At 45.5% G+C, this 27,519-nt stretch overlaps 1 protein-coding gene across 1 annotated transcript in view; it reads right to left on the reverse strand.

The window, feature by feature from the left end:
* Positions 1-1,044: 1,044 nt before the first annotated feature.
* mcmdc2 (minichromosome maintenance domain containing 2) overlaps positions 1,045-27,519 on the reverse strand; it is a gene marked incomplete at both ends in the record, with an annotated part of 30,370 nt that continues 3,895 nt past the window's right edge. The window contains 10 exons of the mRNA XM_084326371.1: positions 1,045-1,211; positions 2,407-2,516; positions 6,675-6,811; positions 14,689-14,871; positions 20,136-20,302; positions 22,910-23,115; positions 23,591-23,813; positions 24,518-24,646; positions 26,714-26,815; positions 27,355-27,477. Of these exons, the coding sequence (XP_084182497.1) occupies positions 1,045-1,211; positions 2,407-2,516; positions 6,675-6,811; positions 14,689-14,871; positions 20,136-20,302; positions 22,910-23,115; positions 23,591-23,813; positions 24,518-24,646; positions 26,714-26,815; positions 27,355-27,477 (1,547 nt within the window). The remainder of the gene's footprint in view (positions 1,212-2,406; positions 2,517-6,674; positions 6,812-14,688; positions 14,872-20,135; positions 20,303-22,909; positions 23,116-23,590; positions 23,814-24,517; positions 24,647-26,713; positions 26,816-27,354; positions 27,478-27,519) is intronic.

A 27,519-nucleotide genomic window follows, 5' to 3' on the forward strand; every position in this document is an offset into this window, starting at 1 on the left:
CACTTCAACGCATCACGAACAAAAGCATGATTATTAAGTTAAGCTTCATCAAATCATACACAAAATAATGATACAAATTATTTACAACAGCGCAAATGTCAGGAATCACAGGTTATGTTTTATATTTCAGCAGCACAGCACTTGCTGGAAAGGTCTCTTAGGATCTCTGCAGGTTGTTCAAGCGGTGTGTTGCTGACCCCTTGTGGACAAATATGATATCGCAACCGTTCGGTAAATTCTTTCATTTTTGGTCTTCTATGAGAATCTGTCCTTGAATGTGTGTGTGTGTTCAGAGAGACACTGTATCCATCTGAGCATTATGCAATCTCAAATTCACAGTGGAAAACAACACAGCATGTCAAAATGTATCATGCTTTACTCTTTTATTTATTAACTTTTTCTTCCATTATAAGGAAACAAACAAAGTAGAAAACAACAAAAACTGAATAAATAAATAAATAGATAGCAATTAATGTCAAAATGTCCTTGGATGAGCTGACTTGGTGTCCAACGGGTCTCTCCTTCCTGTGTGAACTGACATGCTGGATCTATCGGAGCTCTCCTGTATCTGTCGAGCAGACACTGACTAGATGCTAGATCCCACCCCAGCCACTCCCAGTAGTTAAATACGTAGATGCAGCTTGTGTGTGTGAATGTGTGTGTGCATGTGTGTATAGGGGGGGGGGGGGGGTTACTGGGAGGGCTCAGTTTGTTTATTGTAATTTCATTTACAATTTATTTAATTAGTGTATCTGTATTACGTACCCAAGATGTGAGTTTTTATTTAATTTATTTTCTTTTTGCATTTTTGTATAGAGGCCTTGGGCCTCTATACAGAACAATTCATGCTTGTTAGTGTTGCTTTATATTTTTGTAATTTTTATTATTATATATTTTTTCTGATTTGTATTTCAATGTCAATCTTTTCATTTCAATGTCTTTTTGTCATTTGTTGTTTGTGTAAAAAGGGAAAAAACCAATACAAATATCTTAAAAAATCAAAAATGTGCTTGATGAGTGAGACACCCTGTCCCAGTGCAGGTCTCACTCCTCGGTGATGTATGCGTTGGCTCCGGGAGCGTAGGCGTAGATGAAGTACAGGATGCTCTGGTGCAGCTGGTCCAGGGTCAGATCTCTCCTGTGTAAGGAGTCCGGTTCACACATGTCACAGGGAAAGACCGCGTCGGGTGGGATGACGAGAGCAGAGGCCCCTGTAGGAGGAACGAAGCAGCAGACCCCAGATCAGCCAGGCCGTCGCTGGCCTACACAGAGCTACTGTATAACCTGGATATTAATAATAATAATAATAATAATAATAATAATAATAATAATAATAATAATAATAATAATAATAATAATAATAATAATAATAATAATAATAATAATAATAATAATAATAATAATAATAATATATTTGATTTGTAGGGTGCTTTATAATTGTGGAGCAAATCTCAAAGCGCTACAGTGTAAAAGAACATAAAAGCTAGCAAGAGAGTAAAAATAAAAAAATAAAAAAAGAAGCAAGACTAAAACTAGTAAGGAGTCAAAAGAACCCTAAAACTGGTAAAAGTACATCAAATGTGTAGAGCTAAAACTAGATAAAAATCAACAAAATGCTCTATTAAAAAGAGTTTGGATACATATTATATGTTCATCTTGCTCACTATTGTCTGCTAACACCCTGTTCTACATCACAACGTATATTTTACAAAGCAGGCCTCTGTGTTCTCTCCATTAGCTATGTTCAGCCTGGTTGGGACTATAGCCATGGTCTAGCACCTACGGGAGGCTGCAATTCGAAACTGGCCACCGTAAATGCCCAAAACCCCCACCACCTCCTAATAGACAGTCTCCTCCCCACCGCATGTATATATTCCCTCCCCGCCGTATGTATATTTCCCTCCCACCCACCCACCCCCTCCTAATGTACAGTCCCCTCCCCATCATATGTATATACTCTGTCAGGATCTAGGGGTAACAGTACTGGATATTTGAAAACCGTTTATGTCACAAATGTATCAGTACTAAATACCTATATGTCCCTATGCCATAAATGTCATGTATGTTGTGTATGTCATAAATGTCACTATGAATTGAAAATGGGGGACCCTGATGTAAACAAGACAAACGTCTTTCTCTGGTCTGCATCACCTTAACAATTGTGTGTATTGAGCCGTACTGTATTGTACCCATCCTGCAATCTGTTAAATAAAGTTTTCATTCATTCATTCATAGCATGGTGTGGTATGGTTGGGTTTGCGTCTCTATTACGTTTCTTCTAAACTCTCCGGTTGCTAGGCAACCTTTAAAAAATGTACACCAACAACTGTGGTCCACAACAAGCCTGTGCTGGACGGACCAAACCTTAATACAACGATGCGTTTGGAAAGTGTATATTTTTGGTACCGTGTCGGAGGGTGATGGAGTTCTCACAGAGGAGCACAGCGATCACAGCGTCCTCCTCCAGGACTCTGGTCCTCAGGCACAGCTTACTGTGGGCCTCGGCCAGAGAGATCCTGACACACAGACACACAGAGAACAAGAACAATCTTTAATATTGAACGATTTCATGTTGATTAGAACATACATTTAAAAAAAAACTGAAAATAACAAAGTGGCTGCAGATGATGGAATATAGTTTACATTTTATTCAGGCTATACACACCAGTGTGCAAAAAAAAATAATACATCTGGACCTTTATTGATCCCCTTGGGGAAATTCAGGCATCATAGCAGCATGGGGGAGGGGGGAGGGCAGGTACGCGTGTAGCCTTTTTACAACGCATCGCCGTTTCCTGGTTCCCGTTTTGCGCTCCGATTGGCCAGGTCATGTGACATGAGCGCCAATCGTGCGACGCCTGTTTCTACACTGGTTAAGCTTAGGCACTCTTCGAAGTTGGTTAAGGTTAGAGTTTGTCTTAGAGCATGACGGCAAGTTCTTTCGCTGGTTAAGCTTAGGCACTAATTTCGAAGTTGGTTAAGGTTAGAGTTTGTCTTAGAGCGTGACGATAGAACGCCAGGTAGTTTGCAGGCTTTTCGACGCAGAAATGGGCAAACACGCTATTGGGCGCACATGTCACATGACATGGCCAATCAGAGCGCCGGAAACGCGGATGCGTTGTAAAAAGGCAGGGTAATAGTAGAAGACATAAATACATGCAATAAAATTATAGTACAGTAGAAAAGTAAAAATAGGCAGTGTAAACAATATAATTAACTCTGAATATATACGTATATGAGCAAGTAGGCAGTGTAACCAAAGGTGCAGATGAGGGTCTGTGTGTATGTTATATTATACATTACACTAAATATGGTCAATAACATTTTAGAATCTGAATATATAGGCTACTATGAGTAAGTAACGTATATACAGTATACACACAGGTACAGTATACATAAAGGTACCCCTAACTGGCATGGTATAGGTCATAATGTTATACGCTGAAGTCCGTGCAGTTTAGGTGGGAGTCAGACACACTTTTAGTGATCAGACATTCCTATAGTAGCCGGTACGAAGGACCAAGTACACAAGCAAGTACGACGATTCCTGATGGCCGCTGGTACGAAGGACTGGCCGAGGCAGTTAGTGGTGTGTCGGGGGGTATGAGTCTGTGGCTGAGCGTGCTCCTCATCTTGCCTATAGCTCCTCATAGAGGGAGGGGGTGGGAGCGGTTCTCCAGGGTAGCGGCCAGCTTCCTTCTCATCCTCCTCTCCGCCACCACCTCTAGTCTGACCAGCTCGACTCCCACCACACAGCTATAGCCTTCCTCACCAGCTTGTTCGGTTTGTTGGTGTCCCTTGAGTTGATGTAGCCCCCCCCCCCCCCCCAGCATACAACGGCAAAGAAGAGGACGCTGGAGAGTGGTGAAACAACTGCAGCCATCTATTGCACACATTGAAGGACCTGCGTCTCCTCAGGAAGAACAGCCTGCTCTGTCCCTCCCTATACACAGGGCCTCTTGTAAATGGCTGCATTTATATAACGCTTTTATCCAACGCGCTTTACAATTTGTTACTCACATTTGTACCCATTCACTCACACACAGACGGCGGAGGCGACCATGCAAGGAGCCAACCTGCTCATCAGGAGCAATTAGGGGTTAAGTGTCTTGCTCAAGGACACTTCGACACAGGAGGAGCGGGAATTGAACTGGGAACCTCTGGATTACCAGACGACTGCTCTACCTCTCGAGCCACTGTCGCCCCTATTTACTCCCCTTGCTTCAAGATAATGTTGCTTATTTTGAGAAAATTAGATCTTAAGACTCTATACAAAATTAAATCACTTGTCAAGATAAAGGTTTTTTTTTGTGTGTTGTCCGACCAGTCTCGTTTGTTGTTAATTTCCGGAGGTTTATTTTTACATTTACTTTACCAAAGGCCTTTCCAAACATTTAGCTAAACTCTATGAAAAATAGTCTTCTGAGAGTAAGATATGGTTTAAATCTTTAAACATAATATGGTTGAGTTTATAATCCCTATAGGTTTAGATAATCAGCACTCGGTATTGAATGGGGGTAAGGGTTGGTTTAAACATAATATGAAGTAGAGTGCTCCACCTTGTGGAGGATAAAAGCATTACAGTGAATATTGCTACTGCCACGATGAAAGGCTTGATTATTCATTCATACATTTTCTATTTAATCTCGAAAGATAATTGAAAGCAAGCTCTCATTTACAATGAAGTCAAGAGGTACAGTACACAATACAAAAACAACATAGACAGAAAAGTAAATAAATTAAACAATTTACATGTATTAAAACAACTACAGTCTGAAGTCAAACGGTTGGCTATTATAGCTTTAAACTGACCAATGGATACTAATGTATTGAGTTTTAAAGAGCTTTGCAAAACATTCCATGTGTCAGGGACGCTTCTATACTTTAGGCAAGTGGCTTGTCCTTCCGCGTTCCCGTTTTGCGCTCCGATTGGCCACGCGCGTTTCTGGTCATGTGACATGTGCGCCAATCGTGGGACGGCAAGTTTTTGCACGGTTAAGCTTAGGCACTCTTTCGAAGTTGGTTACGGTTAGAGTTGGTCTTAGAGCATAGCGATAGAACGCCAGGTAGTTTGCAGGCTGTTCGACGCGGAAATGGGCAAAGACACAGCTCGTCACGCTATTGGGCGCACATGTCACATGACCAGAAACGTGCGTGGCCAATCAGAGCGCAAAACGGGAACGCAGAAGGACAAGCCACTTGCCTAAAGCATAGACGCGTCAGGGGCACAGAAGCTAAAAGCAGATTTTCCTAATTCAGTGCAAACTCCGGGGACCACCAGAGCGAGTGTGACAAGGTCCAGAGTTCCAGTCCAGTAATGAAGTGACGTGGGGTGGAAGACCATCGATTAGCGCACCATTGATTAGCGTATCTGTGTCAAAAGGCTTTAAAAAAGAAAAAAATCTAGCTGGGTGGGTGGCATCAGTACAAGGCCTTTTGAGATTCAGAGTATTACAACGCAAATATCAGGGAAGGGATCAAATCAATTTAACAGAAATGGCCATTTACTTACTAATGATAGAACACTCGGTCGTCCGGTAATCGGAAGGTCAGCGCGTCGACGAGTCCTTGAGCAAGACACTTAAAACCCCTAATTGCTCCCGATGAGTAGGTTGGGCACCTTGCATGGTCGCCTCCACCGTCGGTGTGTGAATGTGTGAGTGAATTTGGATAAAAGTGCTATATAAATGCACCATTCACCATTTACCAATAGGTTGGATAGTACAAGTAATTTGAAGGAAAATCCTTCTTGTTTACTATCCAATGTAGTTGACCTTTCAGTGCTTGACTGACACCATCTGAATGGTCCTGAGGTGGTAAACCTCACCTATACGTTCTGTCTTGGCTTAGAGCGGATCAGAGGCTGGCATGCAGAGAAAGTTGAAAAACGCTGTTATGAATAATGAAATACAGTTGAGTTATTGATTTATTTAGTTAGTACTGTATTTGTGTTTGGAGCCTTTTTGTGTTGTGATTTTGCAGATATTGAGAATGTACTTAAGCTACAGTAAAGTGTTTTTTTTAAATGTTTTTATTGTTTTGTTATTATTACTCCAATGTTTTAAGTTATGTGTTCGGACCCCAGGAAGAATAGTCTTTCACCTAGGGATGCTCGATATTGGCTTTTTTACCGATACCGATATACCAATATTGTCCAACTCTTAATTTCCGATACCGATATCAACCGATATCAACCGATACCGATATATGCAGGGTTTCCCCCCCCAAAAAATGGCATAATTTCAGGTAATTAACATTACATATCTCTTGTTGTGGAATTAACACAACATTATGCATACTTTTGACAATAAATAAAATCAGAATTTGTTCTTACTTGCTTGTCTAGGTAAATAAAGGTTATAGAAATGTAAAGAAATAATATATATATATATTTTTTAAACCGATACCGATATTTTCCGATATCACATTTTAATGCCGATATCGGCCGATAATATCGGACATCCCTACTTTCACCCATGGGTGTATGAGGATCCATATAATAAACAAATAAATAAACAAATAAACGTGGCACTCCAGACAGGTTAAAACAAATACTACAAAATATTTCCAAAAGATATTTGACCCAGGTCGCTTGAATAGAGATGTAAAAAAAAAAAGAAACACAATAATGGTCAAACAATAAGCGGTGTAGGTAGTAGATATAGATCCCTTACAGGAGTTCGATGGAGGCCACCGACACCTTGTGGCTCTGGTCCGACCGGACCCTGCGGCTGGCCATGTAGTAGCCGTGGATCATCTTCTTCGCTTCGGGACTCAGTTCCACCTGCAGACCCCGAGTGTGGGCCAGGAGCTGGGTGAGGGGGGGGGGAGACACCACAGACAAGCATTAGTTCCACCTGCAGACCCCGAGCGTGGGCCAGGAGCTGGGTGAGGGGGGGGGGGAGACACCACAGACAAGCATTAGTCAAGTCAGCTTTATTTATTTATATAGCACGTCGTTTACAATGACTAAAAGACACCCAAAGCACAGGTAGAACAATAAAAACTAGGGATGTCCGATATTATCGGCCTATCGATATTAGCGGCCGATATCAGCATTAAAATGTGATATCGGAAAATATCTATATCGGTTAAAAAAATAAATAAAAAAAATCTTTTTACATTTCTATAACCTTTATTTACCCAGACAAGCAAGTAAGAACAAATTCTGATTTTATTTATTGTCAAAAGTATGCATAATGTTGTGTTAATTCCACAACAAGAGATATGTAATGTTAATTACCTGAAATTATTCCGTTTTTGGGGGGGGGGGAACCCTGCATATATCGGTATCGGTTGATATCGGTATCAGAAATTAAGAGTTGGACAATATCGGTATATCGGTATCTGTAAAAAAGCCAATATCGAGCATCCCTAATAAAAACACATACAGTACAGTAACAAATAAAATACACTAAATTACAGTCAATAAGTATAGTACACTAAAGAAACAAGAGCGAGGTGCAATATAAAAAGAGACACAAAAGTAATAAAATAGATGGAGAAAGTCCAGAGTAACAGCAAACGTATAGTTGACAGGTGGCAGCAGGCTGACTCTGATCAAAAGGCCAGGGAGAGGAGGTGCGTTTTCAGCAGCGGTTTAAAGGCCTCTAGGCTCTGGGCAGTTCTGTATCGTTAGTGGCTTAGCTTGGCTTCGCCTTCTGCACTATCTCGCGTACGTGCACGCGTACTGAATAAACCACAAATGTACCTCTAATACCAGTATTAGTCTGACCACACCCCTCATCAGCTTACCTTCATAAGCAGGTGTGTGGTCACCTGCTCTCCTCCTTCTCGCTTTCACCACAAGGAAGAGGTGCCTCGGTAGATCCCCACACTTGACACCATGATGGAAGAAATTGGATTAGGAACAGCTTGGGAAACAAGGATACGTTGACATCATATCTTTATTTTCTCTCTCACTATTTTCGAGAAAATACGGCGATATTGTTTTCGTACTGGAGTGTCTAGAAGATGATGATCATTCTACAAACCCTCCACCGGTTTTCGTATTGGGAGCACGCCGCTGCATGCTTCTCAACTGCAGTTCCTTGCTGTGTTTGTTGGGGTGAAACCTGTCAGGCCACAGCTGAACTGTCGGACATGCCGCTGTTGTGAGGAGCGGTGCGTTCCAGGTTGGGTGAGTAGTGTTTGCTGGCGGGCTCCACTTGTCTGTTAGTGCTATGGGGGCTACTAGACAAAGTTTATGGAAACCGGCCCCAGGCTAGGGTCCTTTGTTTAGCCGTCTAGGCGACAGAAGGCCTTGGTCTGGCGACCATTATAGTTTTAACTAGTGGGCCGCGACCATTGACACTGGTGATCCCTGTGTGTTCTGGACGAGTGGATTCTCTCTGTCACCGTGTTAAGACCCCATCTTTCATATCCAAATGAGAGTATTCCTTCACGAGGGGATATGTGCATGTAATGTGCGATAGCGGCAGATTCATGTTCAAAGTCAGCTATACAGGCCAGTTGGTACTGTGCTGATTCCGCCGGACGTGTTATTGTCACCGTTGTGAAGCGGTGTTGACGTCTTGTTTTTCTCTTTTCTCTTAAAAAGTGAGGAGGGTTCAGAACGGCGGCCTGTCTGGGTGAGTGTTATGTCATTGTTTACATGTTCATAGCTTACGGTTAGCCGGTCGGTGGCCTGGCGCGGGGAGCTTGGCTTCTCGCGCGCCGCCGGGAGCTCGCTCCTGATCGCGTGCGTCGTAGATCGGCGTCTCGCGAGCGGAAGCGATAGCACCCGAACGGCTGGAGCAGCCGTTAGCTTGATGCTATTCTGTTGAACGTGCTTTGATTTTTAACATGTTTTACACTCTTGACCACGACGTCATCCTTGACAGGGGATGTTCGTCAACCCTGCCCGAGCCTAGACGGGGATTGCGTCAACAAAGAGGACTGTAGCGACTGGTGGAGCGGCGACGCTGCCCGGATCGAACAACACGGGACGCTTGTGACTGCACTTCGCTGATCTGCGTTCCGGGCAGGTACGGGGTTGGCCAGACCCTCATAACACGTCTTCTGGTTTTACCTTGCTAAATGTATTGTGAATGACGGTGTTTTTTCCCAAAACGTGTGTTGTTGCAATGCATTTGAGATACGTTGCGGGTTGTGTGTGAGCTGTTTTTGTCACTGGCAGTAGCTTCTCCGTGCAGGTCGTGATGTATTGATCTGGTTGTTGTGTGAGAAACATCATGGTGTTTATGTGTACCGTGTACTCACTACTAAGGCAACTAACCTATGAAGCTATGCTTGGTGACGAGTGAGTAAAAGAATGTTCTTTCTCAGACTGTAATGACAATGGACAGTGAGTTCACACATTAACAGGTTTTCCTGTTTTAACTGGCCGTATTGTGGGTAAAATAGGAGGATTGTGTTTTTCCCCCCCCCGGTTCCCTGGGGACTTTATCACCTCCTATCAGACATGTTGTGCATTAATTGTGTCTTTTGTGTGGTAGGGATACGATGTAACTCTCAGCTTGATTGCTGAGGTTGTGCTAAATCTGCTGGAGAAACTTATTTCCTAAAGGGAAATTGGTTTGGTTGCTGTCATGTGTGTTTAGCAAGGCCTGTGGTCGATACTAATCAAGAATGATGTATTCTCTCATTGTGATGATGATGGGTTGTGTGTGTCATGTGACCTACAACTGGGTTGTACTGGCCACAGAAGCACATGTGTATGTTGGACCGGGGTTCTTAGAGCCCTCTCTATTCTGTGTTTTTCCTTAGTAAAAATCAGATAGCAGGTTAGCTCGTGCGCTGTGTGGAGCTGTGAAACGCTTCATAGAGCTGACTATGACTGTGTCATATTCTCTTTTTGTCGTTACGTCGTATCATGGGTGTGGGGTCGTAAAGGGGTGAACTGGTAACCTTTCCTCTCCCCATTGTCTGTCGGTCAGGGGTACACCCCCTGTCCTTCAAGGTTCCCGTCACGTGGCGGTTCGGCACGTTACGGGGGGGGGGGGGGGGGGGGGGGAGGGAGTTCCTGGTCCCACGGCCTGGTATATTGGGCGTGTGCACCGCAGGAATTCCCCCGCCATAGAGTACGTCACCGTGCGCGTCTCTGTTGGTAGGACTTCCGTGTGCTGTTCAGGTCCATGTGATGGATCTGTTTTCAGGGGGGGTGGTCAGGGCTCCTCCTCACCAAGCGCCTACTCAGGCCTTCTGTGAGTTCGGACTCCTTCTTCCATGTGATCCATGTGAGGAAGCCTCCATCAGAGTACAGAGCCTTCCTCCTCAGATTGTCAAAGTGAGTGGACCCTCTAGAAGGGTCCTTTTCTATTGTATGTATATTCGATTCAATTCGTTTATTGAGTGTGTATGGGTTCGGTGCCTCTTCCCCGGAGGCCCTAAAACCAGTTTTTTACATGGCTCAAGGTGCAATATATTCTTTTCAATCTGTACAGCTCGCGTGGGAAGTCTCTCTGGGGATCCCCGTCTCTTTCCTATGGGAGGGTGGTGGGATGTAAAAATGTGAACATTTTTTACCCCGGCTGTGTAGACTGGGATACATACTGTTGATGCTTCCTTCTTTCTATTCCAGAAGTGTTGGAGTTAGGGAGTGTCACACCCCTCTTGTCGTTCCCCTGGGCGCCTTGGGGATTCAATGGCAGGTCTAAATAGCCTGTTCATTGATGGGGGTGTGTCCCGACGCACGTATAGTGCTAGCTCGCTGTAAACAGGCGATTGACTGGCACGCCTTAGTTGCTTGTGGTTGAAACAGCGTTTTTATAAAGCAACTGAGATGGGGGTTTTTCCTCTTCCGGCGACCACATCCCATGACCTGGGTGGGTTGTCGACGGATCCTCGTTCATGTCTGGGGGATGATGACGGGATGGATCTGAACATATGTAGTGGGGTCTCACGCCCTTGGGGTGGGCCACCAGGCGCGGTTCGTCCCGACGTCTGGGTGGCGCCTTCTTTTCATGTTAAGATCAACACGCATATCTGCCCTTTTCCTGGGGCATGTCGGCGTGGTTAGGGCACGGGACTGGTTCTGGTCACGCTGGTCCAGATCAGTTGAACCCGTTGTCCGCCGGGGATGCAGATCTGCTGTTCTGGTACCCTGAGGGACTTGGGCTTTTTTCAGGGGGAAAAATGCCAGGTCGGTCTGGGTGTCACAGGGTTAAGCGCTATGGAGACCCTGGTTGGGTATGTTTTTACTCAGCACTGTCGTCATGGCTTACAGCCATGCCATTCTGTACGCGCTCGATCTCGTCGGATCTCGGCCGCTACACAGGTTGGTCCTGGTTAGTACTTGGTTGGGAGACCGCCGGGGAATACCAGGAACGGTGTGCTTAGGGGCTGGTTCTCCATTGTTTTTCGCTCCTCTCTCACGCATGGCGAAGAGGGGCCTGTGGGGGTGGTTTTTTGACCTCCTCTGGTGACCCTGTGCTTCCCGTACCGCCAGGCCCGGTCCGAAGTGATGTTTGCGACCCGTAGGCCTGGGTTAACCCTTTTTGGAAACTGAAACACTTGTACTGCGGTATAGCCGGTGTATACCCGCAGGTGTGTTTTGGAGTTTTTTCTTGAGGGGTTATAGGAACAACCACCGCATTGGGTAACACCGAGGTGGTTGATTCCCTGGTGTGTTGGAGCAGTGTCAACTCCCGGGTTCACCGGTTGAGGGTGCCCCTGCACGTTCATGACGTCTGCCAATCGTGTCAGCCTTCTCTGCCTCGACCCCTCTGGGTGGGGGTTGTTAAATGGAGGCTTGGTCATGCAACACCGCCAGCTTACGCTCCTTCCGCCGGGGCGGCTGTGTTCAGCTGTCCCCTCTGGCGCCTGTCTCGTCCGCAGTCTCCAGGCTAGGGTTAACAGCCTGTTGCCTGGTTTTTCCCCGGTGCGCTGCCTGCTTCCGTTGGTTAACCTTTTTTGTGTGCTTACGGCCATGCTGACTGCCTATTCTGCAGGGTCAGTGTGCCAGGCGGTGTACTATTGGGGGGACGGGGCCCGCTCGGCTTACTGGCCTGGTTGGTTCCGCCTGGGAATACCAGGTGCAGTAACTGAGGGGCCTTTGTCCGAATACGCTGGCGATGTGGGGGGCGGGGCACTACGTGCCCACCTGGTGGGGTCTTGATGCTGGCATCATGGACTTCTCCGGGCCCCCATTCCAGGGAGTCCAGTCCTTTTGGTGGGTCTGGGTCTTCCTTCGTGCTCCGCTGCTACGGCCTTGCCACGGGGTTGGGTTTGCCCTTGACCCCGTGATTCTGGGGGCAGTAACGAGGTTGTTCCTCCGTTCGTTCCCGGGTGGCATGCGGGTTGTGCGTGTGTGTAGTCGTGGGTCAAGCCACGGTCTGCTCACCCTGTGCGTTAAGTTGCTTGAGAGCTCTTCGCACGGTCGGGTCCGTCGCCTTCCCGTGAAGCCTCTAATAGGGGGGATACCCTCCATTAGGGGGGGTCGGGGGGGCTCGGCCCTCCCTGTTCTGATGGTTTTGGGGGGCTGTCAGCGGGGTGTATTTGTCAGCCAAGTGGCTCCGCTTGGCCTCCCTTGTGCAGAAGGCGAAGCCAAGCTAAGCCACTAACGATACAGAACGTTAGGTTATGACTATAACCAAGTTCTGTTAGTTAGGGGCGATGCTTGGCTTCGGACGGCCGCTGCAGCCCTTGACCTCACCTTGTGGTGAAAGCTTGGGAAGGAGGAGAGCAGGTGACCACACACCTGCTTATGAAGGTAAGCTGATGAGGGGTGTGGTCAGACTAATACTGGTATTAGAGGTACATTTGTGGTTTATTCAGTACGCGTGCACGTACGCGAGATAGTGCAGAAGGCGAAGCCAAGCATCGCCCCTAACTAACAGAACTTGGTTATAGTCATAACCTAACGATCTAATGTGGGGTGGGGGGGGGGGCTGCAGCAGCGAAGGCTCTGTCCCCCCCTGGTTTTGAGCCCGGTCCTGCCTGGGCACCTCCAGCAGCAGCTGGTCAGCAGACCTTGGGGCTCTGGATGGGGTAGTATTGTCTCAATGACTATACAAAATCCAAGAGTACTTATCTACTTATCTTATCTATGTTTCAGTTGGGCTGACCATCAGAACCATTACATAATTGTATGGCAATAAATAGTTTATTTTCTATAAGAATATGAGAATATGAGTGTACGTATATGTACATACTTACCAACTGTTTCGCCTGTTTTTATAGCAACCCTACTACCACCGACTACACCTTACTGTAAATTGTACCTAAATTGTACCTCATCCCATTTCTGCTCTGCACTATAGCGTATTGTACATTAGTACATTGCATAGTATATTGTATATTGTATGGTAACTCAGTTACTTCTATTCTGCATCGAACATTGTACATATGTCTATACTGAACACTGCAACCTCTATTTTTACTTCTATTTTACATGCTATACTATTTTATTTCATACTTATCTTGTCTAGCACAGTCTCTGGAGCGTAACCAGTGTTGCAGTGCTGGTATAACTCGGTATAACGGCGTTATACCTCGCTCACTGAGGCTGAAGTACGCGCAATCGCTTTTTACATGGCATTATCCAACCGGACTCCCGGAGAAGCATGCAGCTGCAGAGCCGCAGAGCCAGCGCCGCTCTCTGGGCCGTGCGCTGACGGCCGCGCTGTGAGGCAATAGTATCCAGCTGCAGGACGAGAGCAGCCAAAAAAAACTGTGCATGCGCGCGCACGCGCGTGGAGCGTTTGACCTACTGTCAATTTGCCACTGCACCACTGAGCGTAACAGTAAGAAGCATTTTGTATAAAAGTATTCTGTACTGCTGTATGACAACTATTAAAGAAACTTGAAACTTGACATCTAAGAAGGGAGATCCCCCCCCCCGTTGAAAGGCCCTTCTAAGGTTTCTCCCCTCCACATTGCCTGTGGTGCTTTTTTCCTATTGCTAGGTTTTTTGTGTTGAGTTTTTCCTTACCTTCCGCGTGGGTTTATGTCTGGGAGTGTTGCATTTATTTATTTTACATTTTATTTTGGATTTCATGTTTTCTTTTTGTTTTGTGCTTGATTTATTGTGATGTTTCTTCTTGACTTGTATAAAGAAGACGTGTCCGGCCCATGGGGCACATTAACTTGTGTTGTTGTCGTCGGGCCTTACAAATACATTTGATTTGATTTTGAGTGTCGCGCCTCCCTCCTTCATGATACACACAGTATATACATATCTATGATGAACCCTTTCACTGCCGCACTACCAAACGGTTAACCCTTTCACTGCGACAATACACAGAAGGTAGTGTGATAGTAAAGGGTTAACCTTCTGTAGTGTGGCAGTGAAAGGGTTAAAAGTAGTGATGCACCGATGTGAAAATTGTGGCCGATACCGATAACCGATATTAATATTGCTGTTCTGGCCGATACCGATATTTACCGATGTCGATATCTCTGTATAGAAAACACTTTTTTATGATAATCAAATATTTTTCAGAGTACGCATAATTTTTTTACTTTTGTAACTTATTTTCAGAAATGACTGATATTTTGAAACTATTTAAGGCCAAAACATGTAAAAAGAAGAAAAAAAAAATATATATATATATTTTTATTTTTAATATCGGCCCTATCTTGATATCGGACCGATACCGATGTGTAAAAAAATTGCCATATCGGCAGATATTATGCCGATATTATGGTAATATGTAATATGTAATCGGCGGCCGATATATCGTGCATCACTAGTTAAAAGGGATGCCATGCTGCCTTGTGCTTCACCTCCCGGTAGTCCTGTGTGGTGAACTGCGTGCAGGACGGGTAGAGGGGCTCCCCGGGGGGCTGCACCGCCTGCCTGAGGGTGTGGACGGTCTGGGCCAGCAGGGCCCGTTCTGCGCCCGCCTCCCGACACTGCATCACCAGGCCGAAGGCCTCCGCCAGCTGAGCCGGGATGGGACCCATCTCCTGGAGCGCAGAGCAGACGAGCGTCACGTTCAATTCAATCAATTACCATTCTTGCTCAAATGTGAATCACGATTTTTCTCTCTATAAGAATTGAGATCACGATTCTCTCACACGATTCATATTTTCTCAATAAAATCATTTGTTGCACCCTTTCTTAAACAGACAACATAACATATATCAAAGTGCTTGACTTAAACTTAAAAGTCTCTTGTAACATACAAAATAACTCAAGTCAGAATCGTCATCATTTAAAAAAGTAAAGTAAAATGTAAAAAAGAATATATAAAAATTTTTTTTAATAATTTTTCTTTTTAATATTAGAAAATGAGATTGCATAGGTCTATGCATTGAGATCACGATTTTTTTTCAATGAATTGCGTAGCCCGACACGTGACTACAAGAAGCAATTCATTGGCTATTGATAGAATCTTCATGTTCAGTTATTCCTTTAATGCGTTGGATATGACAATCTTCTAATAGCAAACGTTTTTAATATTGGACATTTTAACCCTTTCACACTACAGATGGTTAACCCTTTCACTACCACACTACAGACGGTTAATCCTTTCACCACCACACTACCGGAGGTTAACCCTTTCACTAGCACACTACAGACGGTTAACCCTTTCACTAGCACACTACCGGAGGTTAACCCTTTCACTGCAACACTACAATCGGTTGACCCTTTCACTAGCACACTACAGACGGTTAACCCTTTCACTAGCACACTACAGATGGTTAACCCTTTCACTACCACACTACAGACGGTTAACCTTTCACTACCACACTACCGGAGGTTAACCCTTTCACTACAACACTACAGACGGTTAACCCTTTCACTACCACACTACAGACGGTAGTGTGGTAGTGAAAGGGTTAAGAAAACCCACTTACCCTGAATAGAGAGACCTTGTACTGAACGTTCTCTTTATTCCAACATGGCTGCCTGTAACCATTGGTAACCACTTTCAAAAGAAAATGCCTGATTTGTGTGCAGTGGTAGAGCAGGTAAAAAACACTGGGAAAGTATTCTATTACTGTTCTACTGTGACTTGTTTACATTATCCAGTAATACAACAGCAAATTGTAATTTCTTTGTTGATATATTTCTCATATATTAATTAACTAGTGCTGTCAATAGATGAATTTTATTTTAATAATTAATCTCACAATTTTCTGTAATTAATCTAGATTAATCTAGATAAAAAAAATAGCATTTTTCTACTTAAGACCGAAGCGTGTAACAGATATTTACTTGAGTAAAATCATGGAATTAATGTAAAATCAACACAAAGAAAGTACATTTAAATTCAGAGACTATTTTAATAATAGCTTTCTTTGAATACAGTTTCTCTCCTGTGAAATACAAATGTTCAACAAAACCATCAACATTGACTCAGCGAGACCTCGCTTCTATATCCGCGGCGCTAAGATTGAAGATTTTTCACTACAACATAGATTAATCTAGATTAATTTATTTTAATGCTTTAAATAATTTAAATGAATCTCCAAAGTTAAAGCATTAACTTTGACAGCCCTAATATTAACACATTGCACGTTTTGCAACTGGTGTTTTGTACATAGCAACTGTCGTTTCCTTCAACATGGGAGGAGGACAACATGGCATTCCGAACATTCCATGAAAGGCCTCTACTGATTGGACAGAGGCCTTTGCGTGGAATGTTTGTGTAGTTCTCCGTCTTCCAACATGGCTGCCTGTAACATAGCAACCATTGTGTGATGTAATTTGTAATGATGTCATTTGACGTCTTATTGCTGAATCTTGTAGACAGTAGAACAGTAACGTCACGTTTTCCCCAGTGTTCACCTATATACTCCACCACCACTGCACAGAGATGAGACTTTTTATTTTGAACGTGGTTACCAACGGTTACAGGCTGCAGCCATCCTGGAAGAAAGAGAGCGACACACAAACATTCCGTGCTGCAAGGCCTCCATTGAAAGGGAATTGAGGGCACAACCCTGAGCACAAGGCTGTCGAAGCAGATTCTGAGGCAATTTCTAAACATGTTTTGATGAGTGCTGCTGCTCGTGTATTGAAAGAAGTGATTGAAACCACAACACAGTGGCAACCATTATCTCTCTCTCTCTCTCTGCTAGAGGCCCTTCTTTGTTCTCTTCACACTTATTCGATTTTACAGAAATACATGTGTGTGGTGTTAGGTGAGAGTTCTGTCACCTGTCCACTTGTGTGGAGCTTCATTCATGTAGACAGACAAATGACTATCTTTACTGTCATTATTATTCTTTGTTTTTGGTGTCGTTGCTTGTACAATGTGCATGGAAGTATTGTTTCATTCTGATTGTACAATGATTCTATGTTTGTTATGTTATTTTTGAGAGGACCCCAGTAAGAGTAGTTGTTACAGAGGTAACTAACAACTAATGGGGATCGTAAATAAACTGAAACTGAAACACTTCTACACCCGACACTTAATTTCCACACCTGATCTGCGGTTCCGCACACATCCCACACTGTAACCTGCTTTTTGTTTAATCATTTAGTTTAAATAAATAATTGTATTGATGATTTCGGTGTGTGGTTCCCCCCCCCCCCCCCCCCCCTCTGTTACAATCCAGAGCCATATTGTAACACTACTACCTCCCCTCTCATTCAAACCAGATCACCAAAGCAGCCCTGTACCACCTCAGGAACACTGCCCGTCTCCGACCGACCCTCCCTATCACTCTCCGCCACTGAAACACCGATCCATGCGTTCATCTCATCCAGGCTCGATTATAGCAACAGCATTGATTGATTGATTGATTGATTGAAAACAGATTGCAGAATGGGTACAATACAGTACGGCTCAATACATACAATTGTTAAGGGGATGCAGACCAGAGAAAGACTTTCGTCTTGTTTACATCAGGGTCCCCCATTTTCAATTCATCAGGACATATATGACATACATGACATACAGATAGACACAGTACTGCTACATCCAGACATTTATGACATACCAGATTTGCAAATACAGTACTGTTTGTGATACAAAAAGAGTCCAGAAAAGAGTGTATATACATTTGACGTAAAAACTGTACATTGGGGGAGGTTGGGTAGGTGGGGTGGGTGGGTGGGTGGGGGTGGGGGGGGGCTCTCATCCACATTCATTCACTTTCTCCCCCCGCTCTCTCCTCCGTGAGCTTCTGCATAACGTGGACGTGCAGCGGTCTATAGGGAAGTGGAAGCATTGTTTATCCTCAAGGGCGCTGCTGGGCGGAGGTTTGTTCTTCTGAATGAGAATGACTTCCTTTTGGGGAAAGTGAATTGTTGCTATTTCCTGACAACATTTGGCTCTGCTGAGATATGACATTTACTGATCTCATTAACAAGGCAATCTGGAGTTCCACTGACATTGTACGCTGTACAATAAGTCTTCAAAATATCTTTCTCACTTCAAAGCTGATATGGTACCGGGGCGGCTGAGTGGCGCAGTGGGCAAGGCGCGCGCCACTAACGCAGGAGATGCTGGTATCGAGCCCAGCTCTCGGCGTTGCTACCGGCTTGGCCGGCCGTCATACTAACACAATTGGCAGTGTTAGAGGGTGGGAAAGCCGGTGGGTGGGGATTGGATGTTGTGGACAGCGACTCCTACAGGTCGGTTGGGTGACGCGGAATCAGGAAGTATCGGGGGCAGCGTGAGCCTCCCACGCGTTACTCCTCGCCACTGAGAGTTCGAGCTGCTGCGGTGAAAAGATGCGACAGGCTGCCTCCTCGTGTACCGGAGGGGACACGTGATGCAAGGCTTCTGTCCTCACTACAGCCGACCAGTGGGAGGCATAGTCTAGCAACGTTCAAGACAGGGGAGGGAAGAATTGGATAATACGAAATTGGGATGGGAGAAAAATAGAAAAATGGGGAGAAAAAGTGGATTAAAAAAAAAAAGCTATGGTACGGTACTGTGACATTTGAAAATCCTAAGGTACAAGCTGAACATCTTTTAGGTGTACTATGGTAAAAGCTGACGAGGAACAAGCTGAGCATCTTTTAGGTGTACTATGGTAAAATCTGACGAGGAACAAGCTGAACATCTTTTAGGTGTACTATGTTAGGGTACTCTGACAGTATGGCTAGAGGCAACGGGTTAGAGAGGCGAACTTGTGACTGAAAGGTTGCCAGTTCAAATCCCCACCAGACCAAGGTGGGTGAAGTGAATGAGAGCCACTCTCCTGCCCCTCAAAAAAACAACTGACACTGTGCCCTTGAGCAAGGCACTTGATCCCCACAACTGTTCCAGTGGAGTGGCTCAGTGGCCAGCGGTACAAGACTGTGGTTGGTTGTGCTGTGGAGCTCCCAGGTGACTGTGTGTGCAACTCCATTGCTGTAAATAACACTGTATTATTATCAGTCAGCTTGCCTGGTTAAAGGAACACGCCAACATTTGGGGAAATTAGCTTACCGTCTTCTCCAGAGAGAGACAAGAAGATAGATACCAGTCTCCTCTCTGTGCGTTCAGTTGAAAGCTATCTGGCTGCACGCTAGCCTAGCTTAGCACAATGAATGGAAGCGGACAGTGCCGGTTAGCCTAGGCATTGTCCAACTAACACCTCTCCCGAAGGCTAACCGGCACTGTCCGCTTCCATTAATTGTGCTAAGCTAGGCTAACGTGCAGCCAGATAGCTTTCTACTGAACGCACAGAGAGGAAACTGGTATCTATCTTCTTTTTTTTTTATCCACTTTTTCTCCCATTTTCTATTTTTCTCCCATCCCAATTTCGTATCATCCAATTCAACCCTCCCCTGTCTCGAACGCTGTTTCTTGCCTCCCACAAGCCGGCTGCAATGTGGACTAAGTCATACATAGCACAAGTCCCCTCCGATACTCGAGGTAACAGCAGTCGCATCTTTCCACCTGCGCAGCTCGATCTCTCAGTGTCAGGGGTCTGTGCTTTGGAGGGGCGCCGCCCCCATCGCTTCCTGATTCTACTGCGCAGGCGCACCAACCGACCTGTAGGAGTCACTGTCCACAACGCCCGATCCCCACCCATCAGTTTCCCACCCCCTAATACGGCCAATGTGTATTAGTACGGACGACCAGCTAAACTGAAAGCAAATGTGGAGCGCTGGGCTCGAACAGGCGAACCCAGCGTCTCCAGTATTCGTGGTGAGCGCCTTGCCCACTGCACCACGTAGCCGCCCTTGGTATCCATCTTCTTGTCTCTCTCTGGAGAACACGGTAAGCTTATTTCCCCAAATGTTGGCGTGTTCCTTTAAATGAGTGTTAAACGTGTGAACCCACCGCGGTTCCCATCACGGCACAGTCGCCCCTGCCGGGCCTGCGGGGGGGGAGCGTGGTGTCCGTCAGCGCCCAGAAGCTGCACTGGAGCGGGAAGGAGAGCTGCTGGTCGGTGTCCTCGCCGTACTTCTTACCGGGGATGAACACAGACACCGTCCGGCTCTCGAGCGCTGAGGGAGTGGATTCAGTTATAGTTCTAAAACTGAGTGGAGGCCAATCAAGACCTGCACACAGAACATAACTCTGCTATGAAGATAACTCTGCTGATCATCCATATCACATTTTCTGGATGCTTTTATTCCAAAGCGCCTTTGCGATACCATCAGTTCATACATTCATAGTGTGGGTGGTCCCAATGGCATTGATTGATTGATTGATTGATTGAAAACTTTATTAACAGATTGCAGAATGGGTACAGTACAGTACAGCCCAATACACACAATTGTTAAGGGGATGCAGACCAGAGAAAGACTTTCGTCTTGTTTACATCAGGGTCCCCCATTTTCAATTCATCAGGACATATATGACATACATGAATGAATGAATGAATGAATGAATGAATGAATGAATGAATGAATGAATGAAAACTTTATTTAACAGATTGCAGAATGGGTACAATACAGTACGGCTCAATACATACAATTGTTAAGGGGATGCAGACCTGAGAAAGACGTTTGTCTTGTTTCCATCAGGGTCCCCCATTTTCAATTCATATAGACATATATGACATACATGACATACAGATAGTCAGTACTGCTACATCTATACATTTATGACATACCAGATTTGCAAATACAGTACTGTTTGTGATACAGAAGGAGTCACGAAAAGGGAGTATATACATTTGACGTAGAAACTGTACATTGGAGGAGGTTGGGTGGGGGGGGTTGGGTACATTGGGATATTGACAACCATACTGGGTAATTTACATTGGAGGTGGTTGGGGGGGGGGGGGGGGCGGGGGGCACACTGTATAAACAAGTAACACTGTACATTGAGGGGGGGGGGGGAGGAGACACTGTACAAACAAACACAATTGTACATTGAACTATTGACAAAACCATACTAGGTAAATGACTGTACATTGGAGGGGGTTGGGTTAGGATATTTACAGGGGCCAGTGTTGAATTGCAGTCTCACGTAGGTGTCCCTTGAGAGAGGTTTTGAAAGTGGGTAGTGATCCACATTCCTTTACAGCTTTAGGTAGGGCGTTCCACATTGATGTGGCATAATTGCGAAACGTGTTTAGTCCCTTATTTGAGCCGAATCTGGGTTTAACATGATTTGTGGAGCTCCCTCTGGTGTTGTGATCGTGGTATTCACTGACCTTTGGGAAGTATTTTGACATGTACATGGGTACCTTGGTCGTGTAGTGTATCTTGTAGACCAGGCCCATTGCAAGTTGTTGTACTCTGTCGTCTACTCTAAGCCATCCTAGGTTGTCAAAGTGGGCAGGGGTGAGGTGGGTTCTAGGAGTAAGGTCAAGCAGTAGTCTGACCAGTTTGTTTTTTGTTACATGACATACAGATAGACAGTACTGCTACATCTATACATTTATGACATACCAGATTTGCAAATACAGTACTGTTTGTGATACAAAAAGAGTCCAGAAAAGAGTATATACATTTGACGTAAAAACTGTACATTGGGGAGGTTGGGTTGGTGGCGGGGGGGACTGTACATTGGAGGTGGTTCGGTGGGTGGGCAGGAGGGGGGGGGGGGAACACTGTACAACTATACAAGCAAAACTGTACATTGGAATATTGACAACCATACTTGGTCATTTACTGTACATTGGAGGGGGTTCGTGGGTGGGGGGGGGGCAGTGTTTGTAGCTTGGAGGCTCTACCTATTGAGCTACACAGGACCATCTACAAACCCCCTGGGTGCTGAACCCATAGATATATATAACTAGATGGTGCAAGGCGGAGTCTCCAGCGTAGTTCACTGGTGGCCATCTTGTCACAGGCAGCACGCCCACTCATAACATGAATGTCTATGTTGCAATCATGTACAATTGAAATAACCACAGCTTGCTAAGTCTTCAACCGATTTACAAACGGTTTGGTTTATTACAAACGTTAATAACATGGCTATGATTCAGGATGCCTGGACATGTTGAAATTATTTTCATATGAAAGTCCATTATAAGAAAATTGAGCAAGCTATGGTTATTTCAATAGTACATGCTGCCATACACCATTCATGTTATGAGTGGGCGTGCTGCCTGTGGCAAGATGGCCACCATGTGGCAATGTCGATCTCCATTGGCCAGCAGCGCGGGTGAGTCATCTAGCCTTTATGTCTATGGCTGTACCCATAGATATATATAGAACACTAGATAGCATGCCCGCGCTGCCGGCCAATGGAGAGCGACGTCACTGAACCGCCGCCATCTTGGGAGAGTCAGCCTTGAGTGAGAGTGAGTGAGCTGCACAGACAAAAATACTCATAACTCGCTGAAATATTGACGGATTTACAAACGGTTGGTTTGCTATAAACATCAAAGATGTAGTTATGATACTGCATACTTATAAATAAAAAGAAATATTTAAAGATGTTTTTTTTTACAAACCGCTTGAATCATAGCCACGTTAATAATGCTTGTAATAAACCGTTTGTAAATCCGTCAATATTTCAGCGAGTTATGAGTATTTTTGTCTGTGCAGCTCACTCACTCTCACTCAAGGCTGACCCCCCCAAGATGGCGGCGGTTCAGTGACGCTGGTGACTCCGCCTTAAGCTATCTAGTGTTCTATATATATCTATGGCTGTACCTGACTGAATGGCATCCATCTTGTCCTTCTTGTAGCAGCCCAGGTCTCCCAGCAGGCAGATGCCCCCCGTGGCCAGCAGGGCAGAGCCGGCGTGGATGTTGGCGGTGCCAGCTCCATGGTCATCACGGGACAGAGACACGAAGACCTCCCCTGAGCCCTGGTGCCGGACGCCACGCCCCGCCAGGCCCAAGCTGTAGGTCAGCAGCCTGGAGAAAAGAAAACAATAATAATAATAATAATAATAATAATAATAATAATAATAATAATAATAATAATAATAATAATAATAATAATAATAATAATAATAATAAAACACACACACGCACGGGCTCTATGGAGAAACCATGACACTCCTCTGACTAAAAGTTGTTTCAAACGAAGACAGCTGGATGTCATTTAGCCAAATCCGCATGGCTGTGAGTGTGAGTCTTTCGCCTTTTACATATCTAGCTTTGGCATGGATTGATTGTTTAGATCGCTAGCATGGCTAACAAATGCAAATATATTGTAGTCTGCCCCGTTGTTCTGACTAGGATTTACGTTCCTTTTCCGCTTCGAGTCAGGTCTATAGTACTCTTATTATTCTTAGGAACCTCAATGTTGTGGAACTAGGAGGATTAAGAAAGGGATTCCAGTACATGCAGTATGCAGTATGCATACAGTGGCATCATCCCACAGTACCTGTCCAGTACGAGGGTGTCAGCGGTCAGAACCAACAGGTCCAGGTGGTGGAACGTGTCTGTTTGGACCAGGCTCAGCAGCAGGCTCAGTTTCAGAGCGCTGTGCAGGCCTGGAGGGACCACGGCTGACCCGAACCAGTTAGCCACCGCGGCAGAGAACCTCCAGGCAGAACCGGCCGTGGCCGTCAAGAGAGCCTGGAAGTTACCACTGATGTTCTGTGGATCTGTGGGTGGAGTTGGGGTGAGATGTTACTGAAGTACTGGTCTAAAATGTCAAATTGAATAAATGCAGCGAAGGAGGCCCAAGACATGAGAAAGTGATCATGTGACATGAGAAAGTGATCATGTGACATGAGAAAGTGATCATGTGACATGATAAAGTGATCATGTGACATGAGAAAGTGATCATGTGACATGATAAAGTGATGTGACATGATGACATGGGGCGACAGTGGCATCAGGAGGTAGAGCAGTCGTCTGGCAATCCGGAGGTTCCCGGTTCGATTCCCGCTCCTCCCGGGCAGCGTGTCGATGTGTCCTTGACCAAGACACTTAACCCCTAATTGCTCCCGATGAGCAGGTCGGCACCTTGCATGGTCGCCTCTGCTTGTCGGTGTGTGAATGTGTGAGTGAATGGGTAAAAATGTGAGAAACAAATTGTAAAGCGCTTCGGACAAAAGCTGCTATATAAAAAAAGCAGCCATTTACCATTTACATGATAAAGTGACGTAACATGATAAAGTGATGTGAAAATAAAAACCTTTATCTGGCTCTGTTTTCGTGGGAAATTCGGCAAGTGGATCTTTAAGAAAAGTACCCCTGTGTCGTAAGCTGTACAAATGTTATGTACAACATGCGTGTGTGTGAAAGCAAGCTGGTATTTGCACAGATTAGGAGCAGGATTTAATGAACCGATGTGAGTTCTTACAGTCTGGCTCCCACGGCTGCACGCGATTGGCCTCCACGCTCCAGGTGATCCTGGGCCAGTCGTGGACGTGGGCGGGCACGCCCAGCACCCTGTAGAGCCGTCCGATCCTCATCGAGTTACACAGCTCATCTAAGAGGAAACGTACGAAATAATAACCCTCAGGAGAGGTTGTTCGTTCCGTCCTGGCCTGTCCTGCGCTGATTATAGTAGAAACATGCATGATGCCACCTACACGCTCGCTGCCAAGAGCAGCACAGAGCGAGCCCCTTCGGAACAAAGATCCCACTGTGTGCAGGCAGCTAATGAGTGTTCCTTACACACTTATTAACATATACGTTGACTAACGGGGAGCCCTGTGTGTATAGAGTTCCTCTGAAGGACTGGGTCGACAGAATATGCTAATTCTAGCGCCGAGAGTCATCGGCGTAGGGAGCTACTGGAGGGGGACGACAACACCGAACATCTGCACGCAGCAGCTCGCCACTCGAAAGCTTGATTTATTTCAACTCTACCCCACTGAGTTTGTGTTCCAAGATCAAGCTCATTTGGAACGTTAGAGAGAAAATTAACAACCCCCCCCCCCCCCCCCCGAAGCTAATCGGACCGTCTTGAAAATAGAATTAATTACAGCCCCTATTACTAAAAAATTTCACATTTCACAAACATTTTCATTACAATACTACATTTTAGCCGAGCACATGGTACGATCAAAATAAAGATAAACGGCGAGAATAAAGGCCCAGCACAGTAGATGGCGCTGTGGTTATGTAACGGGGTGCGCTCCACGGCATGTCCTGTAGATGGCGCTGTGGTTATGTAACGGGGTGCGCTCCACGGCACGTCCTGCTGTCGTGTGGGTCCAGTCGTCCCTGACGCTATTAGGGTTGGGTACCGAACTCGGTACTTTTAATGGTACCAACAGAGTACCGATTCACGCTAGATCAATCGGTACCAAGTTTCGGTACCTTTACATGTTTAGTACAAGAGTGTAATATTTACTAGACAAGGCGGGCGGCTACGTGGTGCAGTGGGCAAGGCGCTCACCACGAATACTGGAGACGCTGGGTTCGCCTGTTCGAGCCCAGCGCTCCATATTGCTTTCAGTTTAGCTGGTCGTCCGTACTAATACACATTGGCAGTATTAGGGGGTGGGAAACTGGGTGGGGATCGGGCGTTGTGGACAGTGACTCCTACAGGTCGGTTGGTGCGCCTGCGCAGTAGAATCAGGAAGCGATAGGGGGGGCGGCGCCCCTCCAAAGCGCAGACCCCTGACGCTGAAAGATCGCACTGCGCAGGTGAAAAGATGCGACTGCTGTTACCTCAAGTACCGGAGGGGACTCGTGCTATGTATGGCTTAGTCCACATTGCAGCCGGCTTGTGGGAGGCAAGAAACAGCGTTCGTGACAGGGGAGGGTTGAATTGGACGATACGAAATTGGGATGGGAGAAAAATAGAAAAATGGGAGAAAAAGTGGATAAAAAAAAAATATTACTAGACAAGAGGGAGCCTTTTCCACAAATATATATATTACTGTCCCATCTCTTGGGTCTTGGGCTGGCGAGATAATGTTGATATTTAAACATTTAAAAACATAATACATGATCATGCTATTGCTATTTTGTGTGGTGTGTTACAACAATACATTTTCTAAATAAATAACAATGTTGAAATTGAGAAATTTTATTTCAGTTTCGCTGCCACACGACAAAGGGTTAACCCTTTCACAACCACACTACAGAAGGTTAACCCTTTCACAACCACACTACAGAAGGTTAACCCTTTCACTACCACACTACAGAAGGTTAACCCTTTCACTACCACACACCCGGGGCAAAAGTGGCTCGGGAGGTAGAGCAGTCGTCTGGCAATCCGGAGATTCCCGGTTAGATTCCCGCTCCTCCCGGGCAGCGTGTCGATGTGTCCTTGAGCAAGACACTACTTAACCCCTAATTGCTCCCGATGCGCAGGTTGGCACCTTGCATGGTTGCCTTCGCCGTCGGTGTGTGAATGTGTGAGTGAATGGGTAAAATGTGAGGAACAAATTGTAAAGCGCTTCGGATAAAAAGGCTATATAAATGCAGCCACTTACCATTTACTACAGACGGTTAATGTGGTAGTGAAAGGGTTAACGCCATGACTATATTTTCACTGCACACTAGCAGGCCTATACTATATGAGGTGAAGTTGTGAACCTACCTCTGAGGAACAGGGTGACAGACTGATACCGGAGGGAGCTCTGGGGACAGACACTCAGGACATCCAGGGCTTTGATGTGGATGAGCTCCACCAGCTGCTTATCTGACACACAACCGAGAAACCAAGTCATATAATTCAGTCTGGGGATGCACAGATACCAGTATCAGATATTGGGCCGATATCTGTCTCAAACGATTTCTCATATGCTAAAACTCAATACCAAGAGTGTGTGCGACGTGTCAGAGATCAAAGCAATGTGATTTTCTTTTTTGGCATTTTCGACAAAGAAAGACATTCCTCAATGAAAGATTTATAAAAAAAAAAATCGGACACTGGAAGCGGACATGGCCGGTTAGCCTTCGGGAGAGGTGTTAGTTGGACAATGCCTATAGGCTAACCGGCCATGTCCGCTTCCATTCATTGTGCTAAGCTAGGCTAGCGTGCAGCCAGATAGCTTTCAACTGAACGCACAGAGAGGAGACTGGTATCTATCTTCTTGTCTCTCTCTGGAGAAGACGGTAAGCTAATTTCCCAAAATGTTGGCGTGTTCTTTTAAACTCAAGAGTCAGTACTGAGAGTGAAATAGTGGTATAATGGGTGCATCTCGAGGACGGGGGCGCACTGAAAAACACCGCTCTCACCTCCCAGGACCCTGAACTTGACGTCCTCTTTGAGGGGAGAGCGGCATATGCGACAGCTGAAGTCACTCCTGACGGTGGCGGACTCTGTGGCCCCGGGGGCGTGGACCCGGACGTGTCTGAACCCTGGAGGCAGTGGTAGGGAACGAGTGGAATCCCCACATATAT

The sequence above is a fragment of the Notolepis coatsorum genome, assembly GCF_963971535.1.
Source record: "Notolepis coatsorum genome assembly, chromosome: 12".
Classification (NCBI taxonomy): Eukaryota; Metazoa; Chordata; class Actinopteri; order Aulopiformes; family Paralepididae; genus Notolepis; species Notolepis coatsorum.